This window comes from Scyliorhinus torazame, chromosome 9 (assembly GCF_047496885.1).
Source record: "Scyliorhinus torazame isolate Kashiwa2021f chromosome 9, sScyTor2.1, whole genome shotgun sequence".
Taxonomy (NCBI): Eukaryota; Metazoa; Chordata; class Chondrichthyes; order Carcharhiniformes; family Scyliorhinidae; genus Scyliorhinus; species Scyliorhinus torazame.
Genome location: NC_092715.1, coordinates 194446097 through 194470409, shown reverse-complemented (window position 1 = coordinate 194470409; position 24313 = coordinate 194446097). Strand labels below are relative to the sequence as shown.

General features: G+C 43.7%; 1 protein-coding gene across 1 annotated transcript; it reads left to right on the top strand.

The window, feature by feature from the left end:
* Positions 1–520: 520 nt before the first annotated feature.
* Positions 521–8788, top strand: LOC140429650 (doublesex- and mab-3-related transcription factor A1-like). Its single transcript, XM_072516925.1, has 2 exons — positions 521–1532; positions 5152–8788. The coding sequence occupies exons 1-2, from the start codon at positions 1016–1018 to the stop codon at positions 5985–5987; spliced, it is 1353 nt and encodes a 450-aa protein (XP_072373026.1). The 5' UTR covers positions 521–1015; the 3' UTR covers positions 5988–8788.
* The last annotated feature ends 15525 nt before the right edge of the window (positions 8789–24313 follow it).

Below are 24313 nucleotides of genomic sequence, written 5' to 3'. Positions count from 1 at the left end.
CTCTATACATTCAGAGCCTGGCAGAGGCTGCAAATGATAAATGGGTAACTGGACGGGGCCCGCGTGCCTCCTACTGCCTATCAATCACCGGGAGGGAATAGAACGGGGACCTTCACCGATTGGCTGGAGTTCAGCACCAATGGTAGCTCTCTGCCTTCTTATTGGCTGGGTCACATGATCCCCTGCCCCAATAGCAAACTGAGCTGTGGAGGGGGAGGGGCTGCCTCTGTCTGGAGATGTAAAGTGGCCTTCACAACAGCTACTTCTGTTTCTAGATTAATAATAAGTGACACTCACTCCAGATCTCCAGACAGAAGCACCGCCCCCCAGCTCAGTTTGCTATTGAGGCAGGGACTCATGTGACTCAGCTGGGAGCTGCCAATGAGAAGGCAGAGAGTTGCCATTGGTGCTGAGCTCCAGCCCACCCTGTTCTGGTCCCGTCCCCTCCCGGTGATTGACAGGGAGCTGGAGGCTCGCGGGGGCAGCAACTGTCAACTATTTATCATTTGCAGCGGCTGCCTCCGCAACATTGCACTTGGACACAGACTGGGCGAGTTCAAGAGCAGCCACATCTCGCAACCCAAATCCTAGTAAACAACTGAGCCCATTTTTTTGAGCGTTTGAAGGATACAGCAGTTGTGTCCGGTGTGCGTGTTACAAAACCCAACTTGAAGTTTTTAACGACAGGTTTGCTGTGATCCAAAGAGGCAGTTTATATTTTTTGTATGAAAGGACTTTACTGATCTAAAATTGTTCCCAGCATGTCACATTTCCAGTAATGCTGGGAAATGCAGGCTGTTGACTGACACCTCATGCGGGTGCAATAAATAGTTTGCAGAACCTCCCAGCACCTTTGGTGCATTTTCTGATTTGACAGTCGAACCATGTTTGTTTTAAGAGTACAGTTGTAAAAACAGCTCTCTGTCGATATCAAGAAGCCTTTGGTAAATTTCCTTCTTGTCCTGACTGGGGACGGGAGTAACTTGACTGTGGGTCAGAGCCGATCAGATTTAGGATGAATGGCAGGGGCTCTCTGCCCTCCGCCCCGCTGCCGGGCTCCTGCGTGCCGCCCAACCCTGCCGCCGTGCCCATTTCCATGGCGGGGAGCGGCTCGCTGCTCCGACCGCCCGCCTTGCTGCTGCGGGCCGCGGCCGCTGCTGCGGCCGCCGCCTCTGCCGCCGAGCGGTACCCCCGGACCCCCAAGTGCGCCCGCTGCAGGAACCACGGCGTGGTGTCGGCGCTCAAGGGGCACAAGCGCTTCTGCCGCTGGAGGGACTGCATGTGCGCCAAGTGCATGCTGATCGCCGAGAGGCAGCGGGTCATGGCCGCTCAGGTGGCTCTACGGCGGCAGCAAGCGCAGGAGGAGAACGAGGCCAGGGAGCTGCAGTTCATATACGCCGGAGGAGGGGCCGCCGAAGCCGGCCTGGCCATGGCAGCGGCTGCCGCCGCGGCCAACAGCATCATCCCGGGATCGAGAGCCGTCTCCACGCCTTATGAGATCTTCGGGGCCGAGTACCAGAATCATAAAGACGGTAAGTCACAGCGACCTCAAAGCCGGCCGTTCAACGAGGCAAAGTGTGAACTTCTCTTTGCAAACATTTTATTTTGCAACCCCGAGCCGGGAGTTTGAAGGAATGTTTGCAACATGTTGTGCTCGTTCCGCACCTCATCACAGTCAATGCTCAATACGAACAACAATGCAAAATAAGCCTGCTCGAAATCTGACCATTTATCACTGTTTTAATTGTCGCAGCTTTCTGTTCATTATTCTGCATTTGTTACTGCGCCCCCCCCCCCCCCCCCCACTTACCGTTCCCCACCAGCAGATTAATACTGAACGGTTGTAGCATCATTTTTGAATGTAGTGAGTGGTTCATTATTGATTTGTCAATAACATTCATCTTAGTGGATTAACATCTCCCATCATCAATTGTTTTCCAGATCTGAGTTAGCAGTGCTGGCAGAGCCCTACCGTTTCCCATGTCGTGACGAGCCAGCATCTGAACAAAAGTCATTTTTCCCGTTTAGAAACCGCCTAAGGGCAGTGTATAATTTTGTACATTAAAAAAAAAATATATGCACCATGGCGGGAACGGTACAGTGTTGCTAAAGGCATCATTTGGGTTGCCTATATGTCGAAATTGCCGCTTGAAAAACAGCGTTTTCCAATATTCAGAGTTAGTGGTCCAGAAACCGGCATTTGTTAGTGCATCCAATTCATTCCCGGAGTATTCGAGCGAGTCACAAGTGCCGGTATCTGATCATCATCCCAACAGTGACACGTTCATTATCTAAACGCCCAAATCAGCGACGAGCTCTCGGGTGCATCCCCCAAATAAATGTTTACACTGGCGAATGATCGCTCTGATCACCCCGCACGCCGACCACGATAAACGAGAACAGCAACATTGCCAATAAATGATCAAAAGCAAGTTTCAGCTGGAAGATTACTTTGTTGTTTTTTTCAAATTTGGGGAGCTGTAATTTTTGCTTGGCCATATTTCAGCGAGAGATAATGTGGGTAAAGTTGAATGGTGCAAACAGTTTTAACGTGAGTTAGAGACATTTCGGTCAAATTACACCCGGGTTATATCTGTCGACATAAGGAACGGCCAGTCCTAAGCCATTTCAAACAAAAGACTAAACGTAGAAATAACAGGGAATTTTCCAGTTAATGTCGAAATCATTCGACTCTCTGGCAGTGAACTGATTGGTTGATAATGTGACAACTTTCTGAATGCAACCCGGGTTGTCTTGATTGCAGCTTTGAACATTGTGCTGTTGATTCTGACACCTGCTTATTTAGAAAAATCGACTTTAATTTACAACACCAGGTTGCAGTCTTTGTGGGGAATTGATAACAATCAAAGAGTTTGTTTAAATATTATTATTCACTCCATGCATAATTTTCTATTTTTAAAAATCTCAACCCCGAAAGGTAATAAAAACAGAAAAATGCTGCAAAAACTCAGCAGGTCAGGCACCATCTGTGGAGGGAAAGAAACAGAATGAATGATTTCAGGTCGATTACCTTTCACCAGAAAGGTAACGGGTGGATTTGGATGTTTTCGAATCCAGTGCTCAAGCAGTCCAATCAATTTTGGCTTCTGATCAGTTATAATTTGGTTAAAATCGTTTGCTGAAGCGAACAGGTATTTTTTCCTAATGAGATGCACTTGGTAGGAGAACACTGTGCAAAGCTACAATATTGCTTTCCAATACCACAATTGGATTGTTACATTAACTAGTGAGATGCCTCAATCTTGTGATAAACGAATATTGTTTAGAGTGGCAATAAAATGAATAATAATAATCGCTTATTGTCACAAGTAGGCTTCAATGAAGTTACTGTGAAAAGGCCCTAATCGCCACATTCCAGTATTCCTTGTACTCGATCCATCCAGACTTGCAAAAAACTTTTAAAAAATTTAATATTTTCATAGTGGGATAATGCAGAACAGAAAAGTGGAATGATAAAGGCAGTTCGAATTGCTTCAACGCAGAAAATAACACTCAAACCGATATCCCGTGGACAAACTGGGGCCAAGAGAAAGGTTTCCCCGCATCTTGGAAAATTACATTCAAAGATAAAACTTGACTCCCCAATGATAAAAGGGTTCTCATTCGTTTAAAAGGAAAGCGCATGCATTGCTGGGGGACTGGTGGCTGGGAGGAGGGTTATGTGCTGTGTCTTGCACATTCAGCAACACCACTTGTTTATGTGAAGTAAACCTGGCGGCATTATCAATAAATGTAGTTCGAACTTGCTTCACTAGCAAAGGAGAACTATACAATAGTACTTGCAGGCCGATTGAAAAAAAGATCAAATTTTTACATTCTGCATCTTAAAGCCAGTAATAGATCCTAATTAATCCCGTTTTTTCGTGATCATTAGTAAAATCAAAATTAAAATGCTAAATTAAATGCGACCCAAACAACTTATAGCGTTTTTAAAAAGTATCAATCTCCTGGAAGGTCTGTAAAATACATATAAATTGAATGCCCTCTAGAATGTACCGGAATAAACTAGTGGATGTGCTTTGGAACACTTTACATTGGAGAAGAGATTCGAGAAATGAACCTTGTCTCTCAGTAAGCTACACAGCGATAAATCGGCTCCCAATGCAAGGCCTGCGGACAGGAGAGGAACTATATTTTTAAAAAGCATAAACGACTGTCATTAAATAATCTGATCACATTACTGCCAGTATATGCGGATATTTTGTGCAATATATTTATAAGAAATTTGCAATCGTTACCAACACACCGATAGGAAAATGAGCCAGGAAATGATTACTGAACCATCCAATGCTATTTTTTACATTCCTACACGGGACGTGGGCGCCGTTGGCACAGCCAGCATTTGTTGCCCATCCCTAATTGCCCTTGCCCCGCCTCCTTGAACCGCTGCAGTCCCTGTGATGCTGTATCATCCACGTCAAAGACAGTAAGATACCCCTGGGAGGACTCGTAACTCCACTTAATGCAACGTGCAAGATATATTTAAAATCTGATGTGAAACACGTTGAATTCTTCGATTGGAAACTGCCTGTAAAATGCTGCTGTCTTTGTTGGATTAGCCCGTGATGGAGACGTTACTGTCTGGCTTTTAATATTGACGCCAGACCTCGAGTAACGTTTTTGGGAAAAGGGAACACATAACCAGTGAGCAATTTAGCGAATTCTAAACAAATCGATGACAGGAATGGAGGTTATTAATGTATGTCCTTTTACATCAAGTGTATAGTAAATCATTTCAATCAGAGTGAAAAATCAAATTATAGAGGAAGCCCCTGTAATTCAGGTAACACTACTGAACAGCAAATCTATTCTCATGTTCCTTCTCGAATGTGTTACTTTTTACCATATATTCTTTATTGACATAAACCGACACAACTCTCCGACCATGGTAAAACCAGCCTATGGTTGTTTAAACCAAACAGTCCACTTTCCCCTCATTCGCTGATTTAAAAACAAATAAACATGCAATTCTCTGTAAACATTTAAAACCATCCACGCAATTGTTCCCGCCATTTCCGTGTCTAACACGGTTGTATTTTCCGTTCCCAACTGAAGGAAGGCAACGTTTTATTCAGTGATCTCCCACGTTTATTTCCTGTGCCTGGTTTCAATCTTTCTGTTTCTTTACAGGGCAGAAAAGCCCCAAATATGAGCTTTTCTACAACGGGTTGGTCAGCCGATCGATGCTTCAGCCGCCACACTCTCTCGCTCCAGAGACTGAGGGCTCCGACACGAATCTGAGGGATAAAGCAGGAAACGCCGAAGCGTCGGAGAACGAGTCGGCCCAGCTGTCCCTGTCCCCTGATCCCCCCTCGGAAGGCGCTGACAGCCCTGGCTCAATGAGCCCCTCGGATGGCGAGTCGGGCAACGAATGTGAGAAACCCAAGGAGCTGGCTAAGGTCATGGCCAACCTGCCCGGCTCTTCCTCGAACCACAGGGCGCCCATTGACATCCTCACCAAGGTCTTCCCCAGCCACAAGCGCGACAAACTGGTGTGCATCCTCGCCGGCTGCAAGGGGAACGTCGTCCAGGCCATCGAGCAAGTCCTGAATGGGAAGGAAGCAAAGGCACAAGTCAAAGATGTCGAGTGCACGGCGCCCGAGCCGGGGGAGCTGCAGCGACCCTCCCACTTCACCTTCGCTGGCCTTTCTGGCGGCTCCCTGGGGACAAAGTCCGCTTTCTCCCCTCTGCAATCCAGCGCGGTTTTCGGAGGACCCGCAAACCTGTACGGGCTGAACCCCAGGCTCGGAGTTAACCCACTTCGCCTGGCCTACTCGAACCCCGGACGAGGCCTCCCCACTTTCATGTCACCTTATGTCACGTCTGGCCTGATGCCAACGTTGCCATTCCGCCCCCAAATAGACTATTCTTTTCCGGGCATCGTGAGGGACATTCCATATTTCCAGAACAAAGAGGCACTCTGCTCTGGTGGGCTGTACTCTCGAATCAATCCGGAAAAGCAATGACTGGTACCGTGAGACAAGTCCATTTGAGGCAAAACACATCAGGAAACAGGCAACTTTGAACATGTCACCGCTTGAGATAAAAAAAAGCCGATTGGTTTGGTGATTCTGGATTAATTTAGTCCCACTTTGCCACCAGATTGCTCAACGGATCCAGTGAATATCGACATGGTTATTTTTGATGTGTTTAAGAATTGCGGCTCGCAGCAGTGAACTGAACAGATTGGGAAATGCAGCATTGGGGATTGGGAAATGCAGTTTTTGAGATTGGGAAATGCAGCATAGGACTGAACAGATTGGGAAATGCAGAATTTGGGATTGGGAAACGCAGCTTTTGGGATTGGGAAATGCAGTGTTGGACTGAAAAGATTGGGAAACGCAGCACTGGAGATAGGGAAATGCAACAATGGACTGAACAGATTGGAAAATGTAGCATTGGGGATTGGGAAATGCAGCATTGGACTGAACAGAATGGGAAATGCAGCATTGGGGATTGGGAAATGCAGCATTGGACTGAATGCATTGGGAAATACAGCAATGCAGCAATGGGGATGGGGAAATGCAACATTGGGGATTGGGAAATGCAGCAATGGGGATTGGGAAATGCAGCCTTTGGGGATTGGGGAAATGCAGCCATGGGGATTGGGAAATGCAGCCTTGGGGATTGGGAAATGCAGCATTGGGGATTGGGGAAATGCAGCAATGGGGATGGGGAAATGCAGCATTGGGGATTGGGAAATGCAGCAATGGGGATGGGGAAATGCAGCATTGGGGATTGAGAAATGCAGCATTGGGCATTGGGGAAATGCAGCAATGGGGATGGGGAAATGCAGCATTGGGGATTGGGAAATGCAGCATTGGGGATTGGGGAAATACAGCAATGGGGAAATGCAGCATTGGTGATTGGGGAAATGCAGCAATGGGGATTGGGAAATGCAGCATTGGGGATTGGGAAATACTACATTGGATTGAACAGATTGGGAAATGCAGCATTGGGGATTGGGAAGAGCAGCAATGGAGATTGGGAAATGCAGCATTGGATTGAACAGATTGGGAAATGCTGCAATGCAGCATTGGGGACTGGGGAAATGCAGCATTGGAGATTGGTAAATGCAGCAATGGGGATTGGAAAATGCAGCAATGGGGATTGGGAAATGCAGCATTGGGGATTGGGGAAATGCAGCAGTGGACTGAACAGATTGAGAAATGGCACATTGGGGATTGGGAAATGCAGGATTGGCCTGAACAGATTGGGAAAAGCAGCATTGGACTGAATAGAATGAGAAATGCAGAATTGGGGTTTGGAAATGCAGCATTGGACTGAACAGAATGGGAAATACAGCACTGGGGCTAGGGAAATGCAGCATTGGGGATGGGGAAATGCAGCATTTGGCTTGGGAAATGCAGCATTGCGGATTGAGAAATGCAGCATTGGGGATTGGGAAATGCAGCACTGTGGATTGAGAAATGCAACATTGGGGATTGGGAAATGCAGCATTTGGTTACTGAGAGTGCGACTGAGAGTGACCAACATTCTCAATCTGTGTTTTCCTTTCGTTTCGATTGCCCTCAAAGGAATGTGAGAAGAGTTAGAATGGAGTGAGGGCAACAGAGCCTGTGCATTGGAATGTTCACCCCTCTGTTTCTGAACGCTGACCCAGGAAGCAAGCCGCCTGGGAGGAAGGAGATGTGGGCTCGACCATAGTTCCCGCCCCTTGTCGGCGTTGAGGAAAATGTGAGAGCAAGTCCGCCAGTTCAGCAAACAGCGTTTTTCCGGGAAGCCTCCTGACATTGACACTGCTCCGGCCGAAAGAAATACTATCTGTGTGGAGCAGACATTAATATTTAGTGCATTCGTTTCTTCTGACCAGCGGTTTTATGTTACGCTTCTTCATTAGAGAGAGAAAAAATGGAGCCGGGAAGATGTGCAGTTGAGAAAAAAAAGCAGCAAATATCACGAAATCTAAACTTTGACCATGCTCCGACATTCACATATTAGAAAGCACGATTGCACCAGGTTAGTCTTAATCTGACCAACTTCGGTTCGCTTCAGTGAGGCCCCAGTGCTCTTCTCACATTGCTTTGTAATCAATGTCTTGTCACATTACATATTCAGATATTATGCAAAACTAAAGATACAGATTTTCGTTGCCCAGGAAGAGATTTCTCGTGAGGCAAAGGCATGAGTTCGTCACTCAAACCTACCTGACCAAGCTGTGGACAATAAAAGTGCCTTACTTCGAGTTACTAAAACTGGAGGGATCAACGGACAGCGGAGTTTAAAACCATGTCGGTTTTCGCAGCGACTTGAAGTTCTGATAGTGGAATGAGAAAAATAAAACGAACGCTCGAGGAACTAAGCAGCTGAAGCCCGGGGCGGGGGACTGCTGTGTTCTGAGGAAACCAGAATTTAACTTGCGATTTCAAATGGGCGTTGCTTGAACGAAAAGGCGGCCAGGACATTGTTGTTTGGCAAGGGAAGAGTCAAGCTTTTTAAAAACAATCACTGGCGATACATTGCAGCAGGATTAATTAAAAAACAATCCCTTTTACTTTCTCAGGAAAGGTAACCGTGATCACAATCTTCGCGTTACGTCCACGCAATTAACGTCCAAGTCACCGGCAGTAATTGGTCCTTTTGAAAAGGATGGACATTTCCAGAAAGCAGTTTACTGTCTGAAACTGGGCTGCTGTGAATCACACTCCTGTCGTATATTTTTGCATAATGATGTTCCAAGTTAAGTGCCATTGAGGAGAGGCCTTATAGCTGTAAACAAGAAACAAAATAAATCCATTAAAAGCCAGCGGGGTTTATTTGTTTGTGTTCGTTGCTGTAATGAGACGGAAGCCTTCATTTGTTTTATACCTGTTACATGTGCATTTTCTTTTTACAGAATATAAACTAACGCGAATTATTTGCAAGGAGATGTGTTATTCTTACCGACCACGAATGACGTTAGCTTCAGCCAAAGAATAGAATTAGTTTTAATTACACTTCAAAAAATATTTTGTTTTGGTGGCACCAGAGACCTGGGTTCAATTCCGGCCTTGGTTTACTGCCTGTGTGGAGTGTGCACTTTCTTCCCGTGTCTGCGTGGGTTTCTCGGTGCTCCGGTTTCCTCCTACAGTCGAAAGACAGGTTAGTTGGATTGGCCGTGCTAAATTGCCTCCTGGTGTCCAGGGATGTGCAAGTTAGGTGAGGTTAAGGGTAGGGGAGTGAGCCTAGGTAGTGTGCCCTTTCAGAGGGTCGGTGCAGAGGTGATGGGCCAAATGTCCTCCTCATGTACTGTAGGAATTCTATGATTCATTTCTATGGATATAAAACGCTTTAGACTGCCCTTAGCTTGTGAAAGACGCCACTGACATGCAGTCCTTTATTTATTCCCAATTAACTCCTCACAGGTCATTGACACATCCAAACAGTTAGGGTCAGTTAGGAGAAAGTCGCTTCTGTTAACTGTAATTAGATCTAATATTTTGTAATGAGGCAAGATTGATTTGCAATCTCATAGTAAAAGGTCCGCTGGGAATTAATGATCATAATACAATTGAATTCAACATTATTTTATAAAAGTATTTTTATTCTACTTTTTCACATTTTCTTCCAAATTTACACCCACCAATGAACAATAAACAACAAATACATTGCCAATACCATTATCAATAAAAACAATCCCATCCTCTCACCAAACCCAGAAACAACAGCCCGTGTGTTAACATAAACAAAAAACAAGAAGGAATCAGGAAACACCCATAGTCACCATTAACACATACAGTCCCCCTCCCCCAACCCTCCCAATTCTTGATGTAACCCAATTCTTGAAAGTGCTTAATGAATAACGCCCATGAAATGTAGGGTCCTTCCGTCCTTCCCCTCAGTTCAAACTCAACCTTCTCAAGAGGTAAGAATTCCAGCAGGTCCTCTCGCCACGCCAGGGCACAGAGTGGAGAGGTTGATCTCCAACCCAACAGGATCTGCCTTTGGGCGATCAATGCGGCGAAGGCTACAATATCTGCCTCCGCACCCGTTTCCAACCCTGCTGGTCCGATACCCTGAATACGGCCTCCCAGGGGTCCGGATCCAGTTTTGCATACACCACTTTAGAGATTACCCTAAAAACCTCCTCCCAGTAATCCTCCAGCTTTGGACAGGACCAAAATGTATGAACGTGGTTTGCGCCCCCCCAGCAAAGTTCACACATCTTCTACCCCCTCAAAGAGCTGGCTCATCCTCACCCTTGTGAAGTGTGCTCTATACACCACCTTCAGCTGTATCAGCCCCAACCTCATGCACGAGGTGGAGACATTCACTCCCCGGAGCACCTCACATCAGAACCCCTCCTCCATACCCTCTCCCAACTCTTTCTCCCACTTTGCTTTGATCACTTCCAGCGGTGCCTTCTCCTCCCCCAAAATAGCCCTGTAAACCGCCAACATGACTCCCTTCTCCAGTCCCCTTGTCGTCAGCATCTCCTCAAGCAATGTGGAGGTCAGCTCCACTGGGAAGCTCTGTATCCATTGAATTCAACATTAAGTTAGAAAACAACTATTTCAAATCATAAACAAGAATCTTAAAGCCAATTACATGGGTATAAGGTGCGATTTGGCCAAAGTTGATTGCAAAAAAAGTCTAAAAGATTAGGAGGTGAGAAACAGTGAGAAACATTTTCTCCCCAATGAAGAGGCAATTTAGCATGGCCAATCCACCTTCCCATTATGTCTTTGGTTGTGGGGGTGAGAGCCACGCAGACACTGTGCAAACCCCACACGGACAGTGGCCTGGAGCCGGGATCGAACCCAGGTCCTCGGCGCCGTGAGGCAGCAGTGCTAACCACTGCACCACCATTTAAAGAAACAGTCCAAAATGTTCAGCAAATATACATTTCGCCGAAAAGCAAAAACTCAGCAAGAAAGATTCAACTGTGGCTTATTCAGGAAATTAAGGATAGTGTATTAAAATAGGGGGCTCATAATGTTGCAAAGGATAGTAGCAAGTCTGAGGATTGGGAGTGTTTTAGAAACTTACAAAGGGCCAACAAAAAATTGAGAAAGAGGCAAACATAAAATGAGAGCAAAGTAACCAGGAATATAAAGATTGTCTCAGATATACTTTTACGAGTGTGTATAAAAAGCTAAAGTAAACCCTGGTCCCTGAAAAACAGAGATACGAGAAAATATAACGGGGAGTGAGAAAATGGCAAAGACATTGACACTTTTATATCTGCCTTCACAGCAGGAGACACAAGTTACATACCAGAAATAGAGGGTGACCTGGGTGCTAAAAAGTGTGAGGTAATTGTCGAAATTAATAGCAGCAGAGAAAATGTACTGAAGAAACTTAAGGATTATGATCAGGCAAACCTCCAGAATCGGATGGCCTACATGCTAGATTCAGCACAAATTACTTATTTTTAAGTTGGCAAGCTGAGACTAGTGAAGTGTGACAATGATTAGTGCTGGGGCCTCAGATATTTAAAATATGTACAAATGGACTTAGACCAATTGAGAGTGAGTAATGTATCTAACTTGGCTGATAATGCAAAGCTAGGTGGAGTAAGTTGTGACGTGATCACAAAGAGGCTGAAAAGACATATCAACAGGCTAGGTGAGTGGGAAAACAGATGGTAGTGAGTGAGTATAAAATGGGGAAGTGGTAGATTATAAATTTTGTTCACAAGAATAGGAAAGCAGAATTTTAAAAAAAGGCATGAAACATGCAAGTGTTGATGTTGGGCGGGATTCTTCAGTTCCCCAGCTCATGTTTCTTGGCATTGCACTAATCACTGGCTGCGGGATTCTCTACCCACATTGTTTGTCAATAATTAGGAGAAATTATTTCACTCAAAGGATTGTGAATCTTTGGAATTCTCTACCCAAGAGGGTTTTGGATGCTCCATTATTAACTATTTTTATGGTCGGTTAGACAGCGAATAAAGGGATATGGGGAACAGATGGGAAAGTGAAGTTGAGAGCCAAGATCAGCTGTGTTGAATGGTGGAACAGGTACGATGGGTCATGTGGTCTACCATTGCTCCTATCTCTTGTGTTCTTGTATTCAAATGGAATACAAGCCTAATCTGCTCAACCTGCACTTCTAATGTAACTTTTTTAGCCTTGGAAACATTCTGGAGAACTGATCAAAACACATGGCACACTGATCCAAGTCAATAAGGGATGCCCAACGCCAGTAGTTCTTCAATGATTTACAAAATTCCTATCAAATTCTATCTGTAAGTTGATAGAGCCACTCAGTAAAGTGATGCATAACTCCATTTAATCATGAGGTTCATTCATTGAAATAAGAATTTAAAGTTTAAAAAAAAAAAAAAAAAAATTTATTAAAGGTTTTCATAAAATATCAATAACAAAATGAGAAAGAAAAAAGAACCCAACAGGGTTAAGTACAAAACACAATCTAAAAAAGCAACCCCCCAAACCCCTCCCCCGCTGTACCTAAATAATAAATTAACATTAACACCCCGACTTAAGACAACAGGTGTATACACCCCCTCAGACCCTTCCAGTGTAAATAACATAAACAAAAATAAAGTAACCCCACCCCCCCGAGCTGCTGCTGCCATTGACCAATGTCTATCGTTCTGCCAGAAAGTCTAAGAACGGTTGCCACCGCCTAAAGAACCCTTGTACCGACCCTCTCAAGGCGAATTTCACCCTCTCCAATTTAATGAACCCTGCCATATCGCTGACCCAGGATTCCACGTTTGGGGGCCTCGTATCTTTCCACTGAAGGAGAATCCTTCGCCGAAGAATTTAAAGTTGATTGTTATGTCAAAATAAAACCTAATAGAAACAAAACACAGGAGAAGTCATGAGATAAAAATGGAGGGAAGACATATGAATAAGAATGAAACGGAGAGGAAGGACATACAGGCTGGAGTAAAACTGGAAGACAATAGCAGGTTTGTGATATTGAAAATTTGACAGGAGAAGTTGTTAATTATGTTTTAAATCAAATAACTGAGGATCACAGAAGTGATACAGAGTAAAGGGAGGTAAGTGATAGAAAGAAAAGGCTTGATCATGAGGTATCTCGACAGGTTTACACAAGATAAATGTTTTATTACCAGCAGACATGGTAATAGAACCATAGAACACCAACAGTGCAGAAAGAGGCATTAGGCCCACTGGGTCTGCACCAACGCTCTGAAAGAGCACCCCACCCAGGCCCACTCCACTGCCCGATCCCATTCACCTCACCTAACCTTTGGACACTAAGCAGCAATTTCTCATGGCAAATCCACCTACCCTGAACATCTTTGGACTGTGGGAGGAAACCAGAGCACCCTGAGGAAACCCACGCAGACATGGGGAGAATGTGCAAACTCCACACAGTTACCCAAGGCTGGAATTGAACCTAGGCCCCTGGTGCTTTGAGGCAGCAGTGCTAACTGTGCCACCGTGCCGCCCTTATGATTATTTGAACATTACAAAGATACATTGAAGTAACCTCAAATGATTTTAAATATCAACTCGTCTGATATTATGAAAGGCAAATGAAATTGAAATTATAACAAAGGATGGTGAGAAGTTGAATACAGCACCTAATCACAGGAAGAACACAAAAATATGACGTGAAATGGAAAGGGTTTTGTAAGCAACTGGGGTGGATTTTAAGAAAGTGCTCTTTAGAAATCTAAGTATAAATGCCAATGCAAAGCAGATTTATATATGCATTGACACAAGAACAGCGGGTAGCCTGAGAGTGCAGAACAAAATTACTTCTGAATGTACGAAGTAACCTCTGGCAGGTATCCTTTCACAGAGCGTGAGTTTATGTTTGGCTATAATTTAACTCCAGTCATGTTCAAAACAACATTTTAAAAGTGGAACTTTACAAATTGAAGTTTGAATCAGTTTAGATAAAATCAGATGAGCTCGAGCTCACGTGTGCACAGCCTGTCTTTGTTGGAAAAAATAGGAAGTCCAAGCAATCGCAGTGCAATCTTTGAGCACTGAAATCAGCATCAGACAGCCTCATGGAGAAACTTTAGTGCATTGAACTTGACTACTACTTTCGCCCAATGCCCACACAAAATTACTTTGCAACATCACAAAATATGCAGTACAAATGTAGTCCTATGAAGTCAAATATTGCACCTTACAAAACTGGATAAGATATGATCATTCTAAACTGGAAACAGTTAAACTCAACAGCTTGTGGCGAGATGGGAATGGGCAGTTTGAAGAAAATAGAATGACTGAATAAGCAAAAGTAAGTGGAAAATATAACATGGGAAAGTATTGCTGAAAAAGAAACATACTGTCTAAAGTTTTCATCTTGCACTAACCAGAACTGATGCAAGAATGCCAAATTTCAAAGGGGACAACAATTTATACTGCATGTTAAAAGGGGTGCTGATTGGTTGGCAAGTTGATTGTGATTGGTCGAGGTATTGCTCTGGTGAATGCACCAGGGAGCTATTTTCCCACATCCTTTTTTTAATTCCAAAAATGTGCAATGTTTGGACAGGGCAGCACAGTAGCACAGTGGCTAGCACAGTTGATTCACAGCTCCAGGGTCCCAGGTTCGATTCACGGCTTGGGTCACTGTCTGTGCGGAGTCTGCACGTTCTCCCCGTGTCTGTGCGGGTTTCCTCCAGGTGCTCCGGTTTCCTCCCACAGTCCAAAGATGTGCAGGTTAGGTGGATTGGCCATGCTAAATTGCTCCTAGTGTCCAAAAAAGGTTACCTGGGGTTACTGGGTTACGGGGATAGGGTAGAGGCATGGGCATAAGTAGGGTGCTCTTTCGAAGAGCCAGTGCAGACTCAATGGGCCAAAGGGCCTCCTTCTGCACTGTAAAATCTATATAATTCTATGATTCTACATTATTCTTGTCTGCAGAGGGCAGGTTCTTGCTTGTGAGTATAGGTAACTTCTAGCAAGCACAGATCAGCTATATTGCAAGTCTGACTGATAATCCTAAATCGGTTGTTAGTATAATTCTCAGCACACTTATGACCATTGTAAGGGTCCTTCTTGTTTATTCCCTGTTTATTCCCTTATTTCCCCTTTCTTTTATATTTGGCGTTACATTTTTTATTCATGGATGATTTATGGACATGTCCCTCTACGACAGCCTGTATGTTTAATTCAAGCAGAAGAAAGCAGTGACCTGTACCTTTAATTCCAGCACAAGCCGGTGCGAATTTAGATTGGTGAGTGTAGACTGACCAGCACCAATAACAGAGATTGGCTGGGTCTTGGTTTGATTGATTCGGCTGATGGCCAATAAATTGGCCCAAAAGGCGATGCTCCATCAGGTAACAGGTGGTGATCGGATTTAATCACACTGGAATGTTTTCAAAGTCACACAGTTCTCAATTTGGTTTCAGTTTTATTCCTCATAGCTGCAAAGGAGGTCCTGCTCTGTTTTTCTCCAGAAAAGCTGTGGTTTTTGAGCTGGGAGATCACCTGGATAATGGGATCTAACTAACTCTCTCCACAAAGATTTAACTAATTCTCGTCAGGAGGCCACTGTGATGGTGGACACTCTCCCGCCAGCAAGTTTGGGTGCTGCTCTCTTGAGACTGCAGAGGCCTGAAGTCAAACCACAAGCTGAAAGCAAGCTGTGATGTGATATAACGTGTCTCTCCAGAAAGATATAGGCCTGGAGGCAAACCTTGTGCTGAAGGCCCAGTTTGATGAGAAATATGGTGTTTCTCTAGAAAGCCAGCTGCCTGTGAGCTCTGTATCTTCTAACCCCCCCAAGGGGGCCTTGAATGAATGACTCCACAAAGAAGAACATTATTGGCTGTAAACTAGAGACGTTAATCAGCAAGCTTGTTGTGAACAAAGTGTGGTAAAGAACCACCATCTAAAGCAGAGAAGATTCTTATCTTTTGACCTTTATTCTTATTATTTTTCACCCCTTGCCCCTCTCTGTGTTTGTTTGCTCTGTGTGTGTGGGTAGAGGGTGGGGCAGTTAGTTGATAGTTAACCAGTTGTATTTACTGCATTTTTCCATGATAGGCCTTGTTACAAATAAACAGTAATTGTATTTCAACTTACAAGCCTGGTGATTGTAATTATTGGGCAGCCAAGGGCCAAAGACTTCAGGTATTTTAATAAAAACTATTAGTTAATTCATTTGTGATGTGACATGGGACGAGTGGGGCTGGAATTGACTACGCATGTGCCCAAGGTGTCATAACACTGTTCAGTAAATGCTGTTAAATTGCAGAATTACATCTACTGTTAGACATTATGTTCTGAGTTTTGTAAGTATGGATTGGTTGAATACAATCAGTACTCTGTCTATTGTGAATAGCAGAAGGGCTGTGCTGTTTGATATGAATCACCAGTAATTGGGATGTAAGGCTCATATACCTGGCATCACGCTGACACTGACATTTATACACCACATTACTCATTTGTGTGGTAGACAGAATCACATTTTGGCTTAACGGCAGCATCCTGTTAGTGGTAAGCCTCACTCACATTGCTAATAGATTGTTATATTCTAGGCGGCACAGTGGTTAGCACTGCTGCCTCAAACGTGCCAGGAACCCAAGTTTGATTCCAGCCTTGGGTGACTATCTGCGTGGAGTTACACATTGTCCTCATGTCTGCCTGGCGTCCTCTGGGTGCTCCGGTTTCCTCCCACAGTCCAAGATGTACAGGTTAGGGGGATTGGCCATGCTAAGTGTCCAAAGGTGAGGTGAGGTGAGGTAGGATGCTCTTTCAGAGGGTCAGTGCAGATGCGATGGGCCCAATGGCCTCCTTCAGTGCTGTAGGGATTCTATGATTCTATGATGGGAGGTGCATGAAATGGCTAGTTTTTTGAGATACTTTACCCTTCCAGGTAGACTGGGCCCTTTTCAGCAACAAATATGGTGGCCTCAGTATGTGTCATACAAAGTGAGAAATTGTCTTTTGGGGAAGCTATTGTCCCGCAGGATAGCTTTGATCGACCTTATTTTGGTGTCAAGCTGGCATGGTGAGAAGATGGCTAATGGTCCAATTCATGAGTTGGACTAGTAGACCAATCTTGCTGTGTGGGGATATGGAGAATCCCAATGTGTATATATTTATTTAAAAAAAAATTTTTTACAGGCTGCAAAGCAAATATTTAATCTGCAATCTTACTGTGTAAAGATCCTGATGTTAATCCCTGTTTGTCCCTTGTTTTTTCCATGGGAACAATCCCAGCCTATCCAGTTCTACAGAGAACAATCCCAGCCTATCCAGCTCCAAGAGGGATAATCCCAGCCTGTCCAGCTCCAATGGGAACAATCCCAGTCTATCCATCTCCATGGGGAACAATCCCTCTATCCATTTCCAGGAGAACAATCCCAGTCTATCCATCTCCAGAACAATCCCAGCCTATACATCTCCACGGGGAACAATCCCAGTCTAATCAGCTCCAGAGGGAACAATCCCAGTCTATCCATCTCCAGAAGAACAATCCCAGCCTATCCAGTTCCAAGAGAACAATCCCAGCCTATCCATCTCCATGAGGAACAATCCCAGCCTATCCATCTCCAAGAGGAACAATCCCAGCCTATCCATCTCCAAGAGGAATAATCCCAGCCTATCCATCTCCAAGGGGAACAACTCCACCCTATGCAGATCCAAGGGGAAAAATCCCAGGGTATCCAGCTCCAAGAGGACCATTCCCAGCCTATCCAGCTCCAAGAGGAACAATCCCAACCTGTTCAGATCCAAAGGGAAAAATCCAAGCCTATCCAGCTCCAATGTGAACAATCCCAGCCTATCCAGATCCATGACGAATAATCCCAGTTTATCCAGCTCCAAGGGGAACATTCCCAGCCTTTCAAGCTCCAGGAGGAATATTCCCAGCCTATGGCAGCTCTGATGGGAACAATTCCAGCCCATGCACCTACAATGGGAAGAATTCTAGCCCATCCAGCTCCAATGGGATCAATCCCAGCCTTTCCAGCTCCATGGGGAACAATCCCAGCCTATCCAGCTCAATGGAGACCAATCCCAGTCTATCCAGCTCCATGGGGATCAATCCCAGTCTAACCAGCTCCATGGCGACCAATACCAGTCTATCCAGCTCCATGGAGACCAATCCCAGCCTCTCCAGCTCCATGGGGATCAATCCCAGTCTATCCAGCTCCATGGGGATCAATCCCAGTCTAACCAGCTCCATGGAGCCCAATCCCAGTCTATCCAGCCCCAACGTGTATATTGATCAATGATGATAGGTTTGCAGCAGATAGTAGTAAATTATCCATTAGTGCATTTCTGGCACAACATATCACGGAGAGAGATCTAGTTAGACTGCTCCATTTCAAAGCTGAATATGTTGGCGAGAGCTGGGCACAGAGGTGAATCAAAAACTGCAACATCTGTTTGGGCACACATCAAAACTAAATTCAACTGTGCAAGTTGCTTAGCTGATAAGTTCAATGAACACCAATTTATAACAACATGAGAAGGATAGTAACAAGGAGCAGTGAAGAAGACAGAGGGTCATTCAGGGACACAAATCCTTCTACCATCTGCAATCATTCTGAAGTCAACTTGATTTCTCTCCCAACAACTTTTGTCTCTGTATTTAGCCTGTGTTGTTCCCAGCTCAGTGTTTGGACTATGTAAGTCACCATTCCAATATACCCACCTGCCCACCCTCTTCCTGCCAGGTTAGCCCAGACTTGAGATAAACAGCCTCACTCTCACTGTCCAAATATAGCCATAGATAATTTTAAAAGTGAGTTGGACGGAGATTTGATGATGAGGAATTTACAGTGTTATGGGCTAAAAGCAGAAATGTGGGACTAATCAAAATGGGCCTGTCAACAAGCCTGTACAGGCAGAATGGGTCAAATTGTCTCTTTGTGTGCTTTAAACTTCTAGCTCCACCACTCACAAGCAGCCAAGAAAAATATATTTGAAACAGTGGAAAATAATAAAGGGGTTTTGCCCTAAAATATCGCAGCACCAATAATAGAATATTAAAATGTTGTGTTTCTGCAAGTAATCAAATGTTTTTTTTAAAATAGCTTGACTGATACCTGCTTAGAACCAAGAGCTCATGAAGGAAAAAATAGGGCAAAATATAGAATATTCATAAAAGACGGAAATAAAGACCCCATTTTTAAAAAAAATACATTGTACAAGTTAGAAGTTACACCCATGCAAGATAAATTGTCGGCTTTGATTGGGCAGAATTCCAATATGGCAAATGTTTAACATTAGTATTTTAACTGTTCAAGGTGGGTGACATTTTATGATTAAATAAGGAAAACTGATAGGAGACATGAAGCTGAGATAATGATTAGATTAAATTCGCTGACAATAAAGTCAAGACAGGGGTTATATTTATTCTGCATCATTTGTAAAGGTCTCATTAAATTATTGTTTTATTTCATGTGGAGTAATATGAAGTATATAGCAACTAAAATGGGCAGTAGATCTCTGGCGACTAAAGTCTGAGTGGGATATTCATTAGGAGATCCTCTCACATCAGTTTGAATTTGAACCAAGTGCACTAGAATTTCAACTTAATTCATATTTTGTATGAAACAGTGCACCAAGATACGAAGGGATGCTTAGAAAATGAGAACATAAGAAATAGGAGCAGAAATAGACTATTCAGTTCCTCAAGCCTGCTCCACCATTCCATAAGAGCTGAAGTGATTGTGGTCATAACTCCACTTTCCTAACTGCCCCCATAAGTCATGACTCTCTTTTCAATTAAACATCTGTCTAACTCAGCATCAACCCTCTAAGGGACCAATGCTCACTTCCTTTCCCCATTTTATGTACTTGCAGAAGCGTTTATAATCTGCCTTTATATATCTCTCATATTCCAGTCTCTCTCTCTTAATTATTTGTTTTGTCATCCTTTGCTGTAGTCTGAAACAGTCCCATTCCTCAGGCTTACTATTAACCTTTGCAGCATTGTATGCTTTTTCTTTCAATTTGATAACAGTCCTAATTTTCTAGTTAGTCATGGATGGTGTATTCTTCTAGTAGAGTATTTGTCTTTCAACAAAATCTATCTTTGTTGAAAGTTTTGAAAGATCTCTTAAATGTGTGCCACTGCTTCTCTACCATCTTCCCTTCTAATCTATTTACACAGTCCATTTTAGACATTCTTGCCCTTGTAATTGCCTTTATTTTAGTTTAAGGCACTTTAAGGTTTATGGACCCACATTTCTTACTCTCAAATTGAATGCAAAGTTCTGACATATTATGATCATTATGCCTAGACAATCCATTACAAGAGGTTTTAAAAAGTAATTTTACCTCATTACACTTTACCAGGTCCAACATAGCCTGTTCTCTGTTAGGTTCCAAAATGTACTGTTCTAAGAAACTGTCCTGGATACACTAATTTTATTTGTCTAATTGATGTGAATATTATAGTTAGCCATTATTATTGTAGTACCTTTCTTGCATGCCCCCATTATTTTTTACGTCCTATTGTATGGCTACTGTTAAGGGGCCTATAAACTATTCTCACCAATGATGTATTTCCGTTGTTATTTCCACCCAAACTGATTCTGAATTTTGATCTTCTGAACCAAGATCCTTTCTCGCTATTGTGCTGAATTCATTCTTATTGATGGAGCTACCCCATCCCATTTCATTTCCTCCTGTCACTTCAAATGGCAAATACCTTTGAGTATTTAGGTCCAAGTGCTGGTCACTTTGCAACCACATCTCTATAATAGCGATCATATTTATTAATTTTCTATTTGTGCTAGTTTCACCCATCTTGATAAGGGTGCAGTGCACATTCATAAAAAATCCTGATGCCACAGTCAAATATGACCTGATAGCAAGGGCAGCCACTCCTACCTCACCTCTAAAATTTTACCTGTTTTGTCCATGTTTGAACTAAGTATTGAGGTCTGGAATCCAAAGTGAGTACGTTTTTGCCGAGTAAGTGCCACTTGCTAGCACTGTCAACAGCGCCTTCCATCACTTTGCTGATGATTGAGAGCAAACTGACGGGCCAATAAATTGCCCTGATTGGATCTGTCCGGCTTTTTTGGGGGAAGTCGTCATCACAGCTTCTCAATCCACATCAAAAATTGATGAAACAGAAAGCCCTAGGGAAATAAATACTGTTGATTTCAGAGGTGATCATTACCAGATCAAAGTGAAACAGCTTTTTTGATGCTTTAAATAATAGCATTTATTTAGCACATTATGATAGCTTACAGTCATCCAACAAAATCAACATTTCAAAGTTTTAAATCGGCAACCAGTTAGTAAATTCCTGCAAACAACACTGGCTTAAAGGGCTTGTTTGCTGCCTTGTTGTATTGGCTAAGGTAGGTTAATGGAAGACCTCAATTTATTTGTACTGTGAGACCTTCCAATATGGGCTTGGATTTACCAGTGGTAATGATGATTAAACCATCTGTGGTCACTGCCATTGCGCCACTGAAACTGACAAACATCTTTGGGAGCATGCCCGTATAGTTTAAGTTGAAAAGCCAGAGGTTCCTGTCAGTGACTTTATTTCTTCGTTGGGTACGTTTTTGAGATGTCCCCTCCCTGTACTTCATCCTACCCCAGGTCAAGAATTGATGTCAAAACAATTGAGTTGATAATGGCTTCTGTTACGACACAACTCATCCTGTGGTTAAAATCCTTGAAAAAGTTATGCCTTGTTGAATAAGTTTAGTGATATGCAAACTACATCATTATTGCTTAATGACGCTGAAAAGCTAATCTGTGAAATGTCCCATTTCACCATAATAGTAAAGCACTCCAAATATTTCAAAAAGGTTTTAAAAGTATGTTTACATTTATTTTTGTTTCTATTTCAATCCAATCAGAATCATTGATTTCATTATCTGGAAATTTAAATTTAAAATGATAGATAGAAAGTGCTTTCAACTTACTTTTAAAAAATTCATTCTTGGGATGTGGGAGTCATTGGCTAGCATTTATTGTCCATCACGGATTGCCCTTGAGAAAGTGGTTTTCAGCCTGTGAATACTTCAATGTGATTGGCTGATTCCGCGTTGCTGACATCACCGTGGCTGCATGCCCTGAGATCTCCTTGACATGCTGACAGATTTAAACTACTGTGGGGGAAAGGGGGGAATTGTGGGGCAAAAGGGGGGGGAGATTGTGGGGGAAAGGGAGAAACCATGCCACAGGCATGACTAATTTATTGAGGGCAACTCATTTTGGGCACCGCTTTGACGCTGAACACAAAATCTGCCCCATGAACCCAAACGGGTATATGAGGCTAGAATCCACAATCACTTAGTCAAGAGGTTAACCTGGATCCAACCGTTATCAACTTTATTTTCACATGTGGGGGTGTATCTTACCTCTAACTGTATTTATTTTAACATGATTTATTATTTAATTTGTAATTCACACATGCAACAACTGTGTAATATGTTCCAGCTTGTGTCCAATGTTGACTTGTCTCTAACTTTTAAAAGTGGAGGGTTTGGTGTTCAGGAAAGCTGCTTGTCAAACGCCTGCTTGTTTCTTTGGCTCCGACATTCAAATCCAACAAAGACTCGGTCAATAATATTGAAAATTACCTTTAACTAAACAAATGTGGCCATCAAACTGAACTCTCGGTACTTATAAACATAAAATGTTTTAAAACATGAAATGCATATGAAGCGATAAAGTGTATGCCGTTAAAACAAGGTAATTGTAATCTTTATGATGTAGTGTAGTTATTTGTGAAATTGCAAGTTATAGTGATGTGACGAGAGATACTGCCCTAACTCTAATGCAGGCATTGTCAAACTCAGGGGTGCGACCCGTGGGTGGGTCGCGGGCGGGTGTCGGGAGGGCCGCGAAGCCGTCTGTTGCGGCGCTCCCGATCGCGCAAATCTGCGCGCAGCAGCCGGCTGTTAATAACGCCGGCTGCAAGCGGCCTTACAAATGGCCGCGAACATTTTTTTAAAATGCTGCCGCACTGTGCATGCGTGCCGGATCATCGGCGCTGATGATCGGGCACACATGCGCGGCCGCTTTTTTAAATAAACGGTTGCAGCTTTTTGTTTTATAAGTTCGGGGGTGATTATTCATTTATTTTATCCATTTAATTTTTATTTTTTAAATTTATTTTATTCATTTTTTTTTTACAAGTTCTGGGGGGGTTTATTTGATAAAATTTTACAGAAAAAAAATGTAGAACTCTGGACAGATGGAGGCTACATACTTTCTGACACAGGAAGGCTTCACCTTCATCCAACAGGTTCCATTGGAGGAGCGTGTACGAGGGCCAAAGGGACCCAAAAGCATTTCCTCCATTTTTGTCAGCAGCAAACAGCAGTAGTAGAAAATGGTGGGTCGCGCAGGTGGCCGGCGTGGTTCGAGAAGGGCGGCCGGGTTGGGTCCCGAAGGTTGGCCGGTTGGTAAAAATGGGTCCCCGGAAAAAAAGTTTGAAGAACACTGCTCGAATGCAATGTTGCTGCAGTGGTCAGCTATTGGCACAACCTTGCCTCAACGATTTCAGCTACGTCTGTGTGAAGCAGGCCTCTCAGTAAAATAAAGCTCTGCTCACATCACCCCAGCCGCGGGATTTCCCTGGGCCTCTTCATTTACCTCAAATTGGAAGCGCGATCTGTAAATATTTGCTGTTGCCCGGGCCCGGGCGCTGTGACATTGGCATCGCCTTTGACACCCTGGTCCTTCCGAACTCGAGTGTCTCCGGTTGTTCTTCGAGCCCAAACCTTCCCCAATTGAACCTCTCTGAAATGAATAAAGCTTTTAAAAAAAACAATTCAAATGAGTTAAGTACAAACTCCAAATGCGCTAACTTTACGACTGCTTGCCTGATGTACTCATGTACATGCCCTTGTTGTGCCTCTTAATACCTTCGTGTGTCATTGAACTTGTGTGAACCGTAGAAACAGCTCGAAATATTCTCCACAGTTTACATTTCCCACATTACACTTCAGAAGGGTTTAATCAGCCGTGAAGCACCTTGGGGTCGTGAAAATAGGAGTTCTTTATAAAAGTAGAACCAGGTCACGTAGGAGTGGTATCAGGAAGCCCGTTTTCACTGAGGGAGCAGTAAGAAGTTGGAATCCATTGCCCCGAGATGGACGCTGGGTCAACTGGAGCTCTCAAAACTCAGATCAATGGTCACCTTTTAAACAAGGGTACCAACTGAGTTCTGATGAAAGGTCATAGAACCTGAAACTTGTTTCCCCATATAGCTCCTGTCAGACCTGCTGAGTGTTTCCGGCATTTTTGTTAGGTGCACGATGAGCCGAAGGGTTCTCTGCGCTGTGAAAGGCTCAAGGGAGTAAATGGAATTGCAGATCAGCAATGCTGAAACTGGTTGGATGGCGGAGGGAGCCTGGAGGGACTCAATGGCCTCCTCCTGCTCCCAACTACTTCGC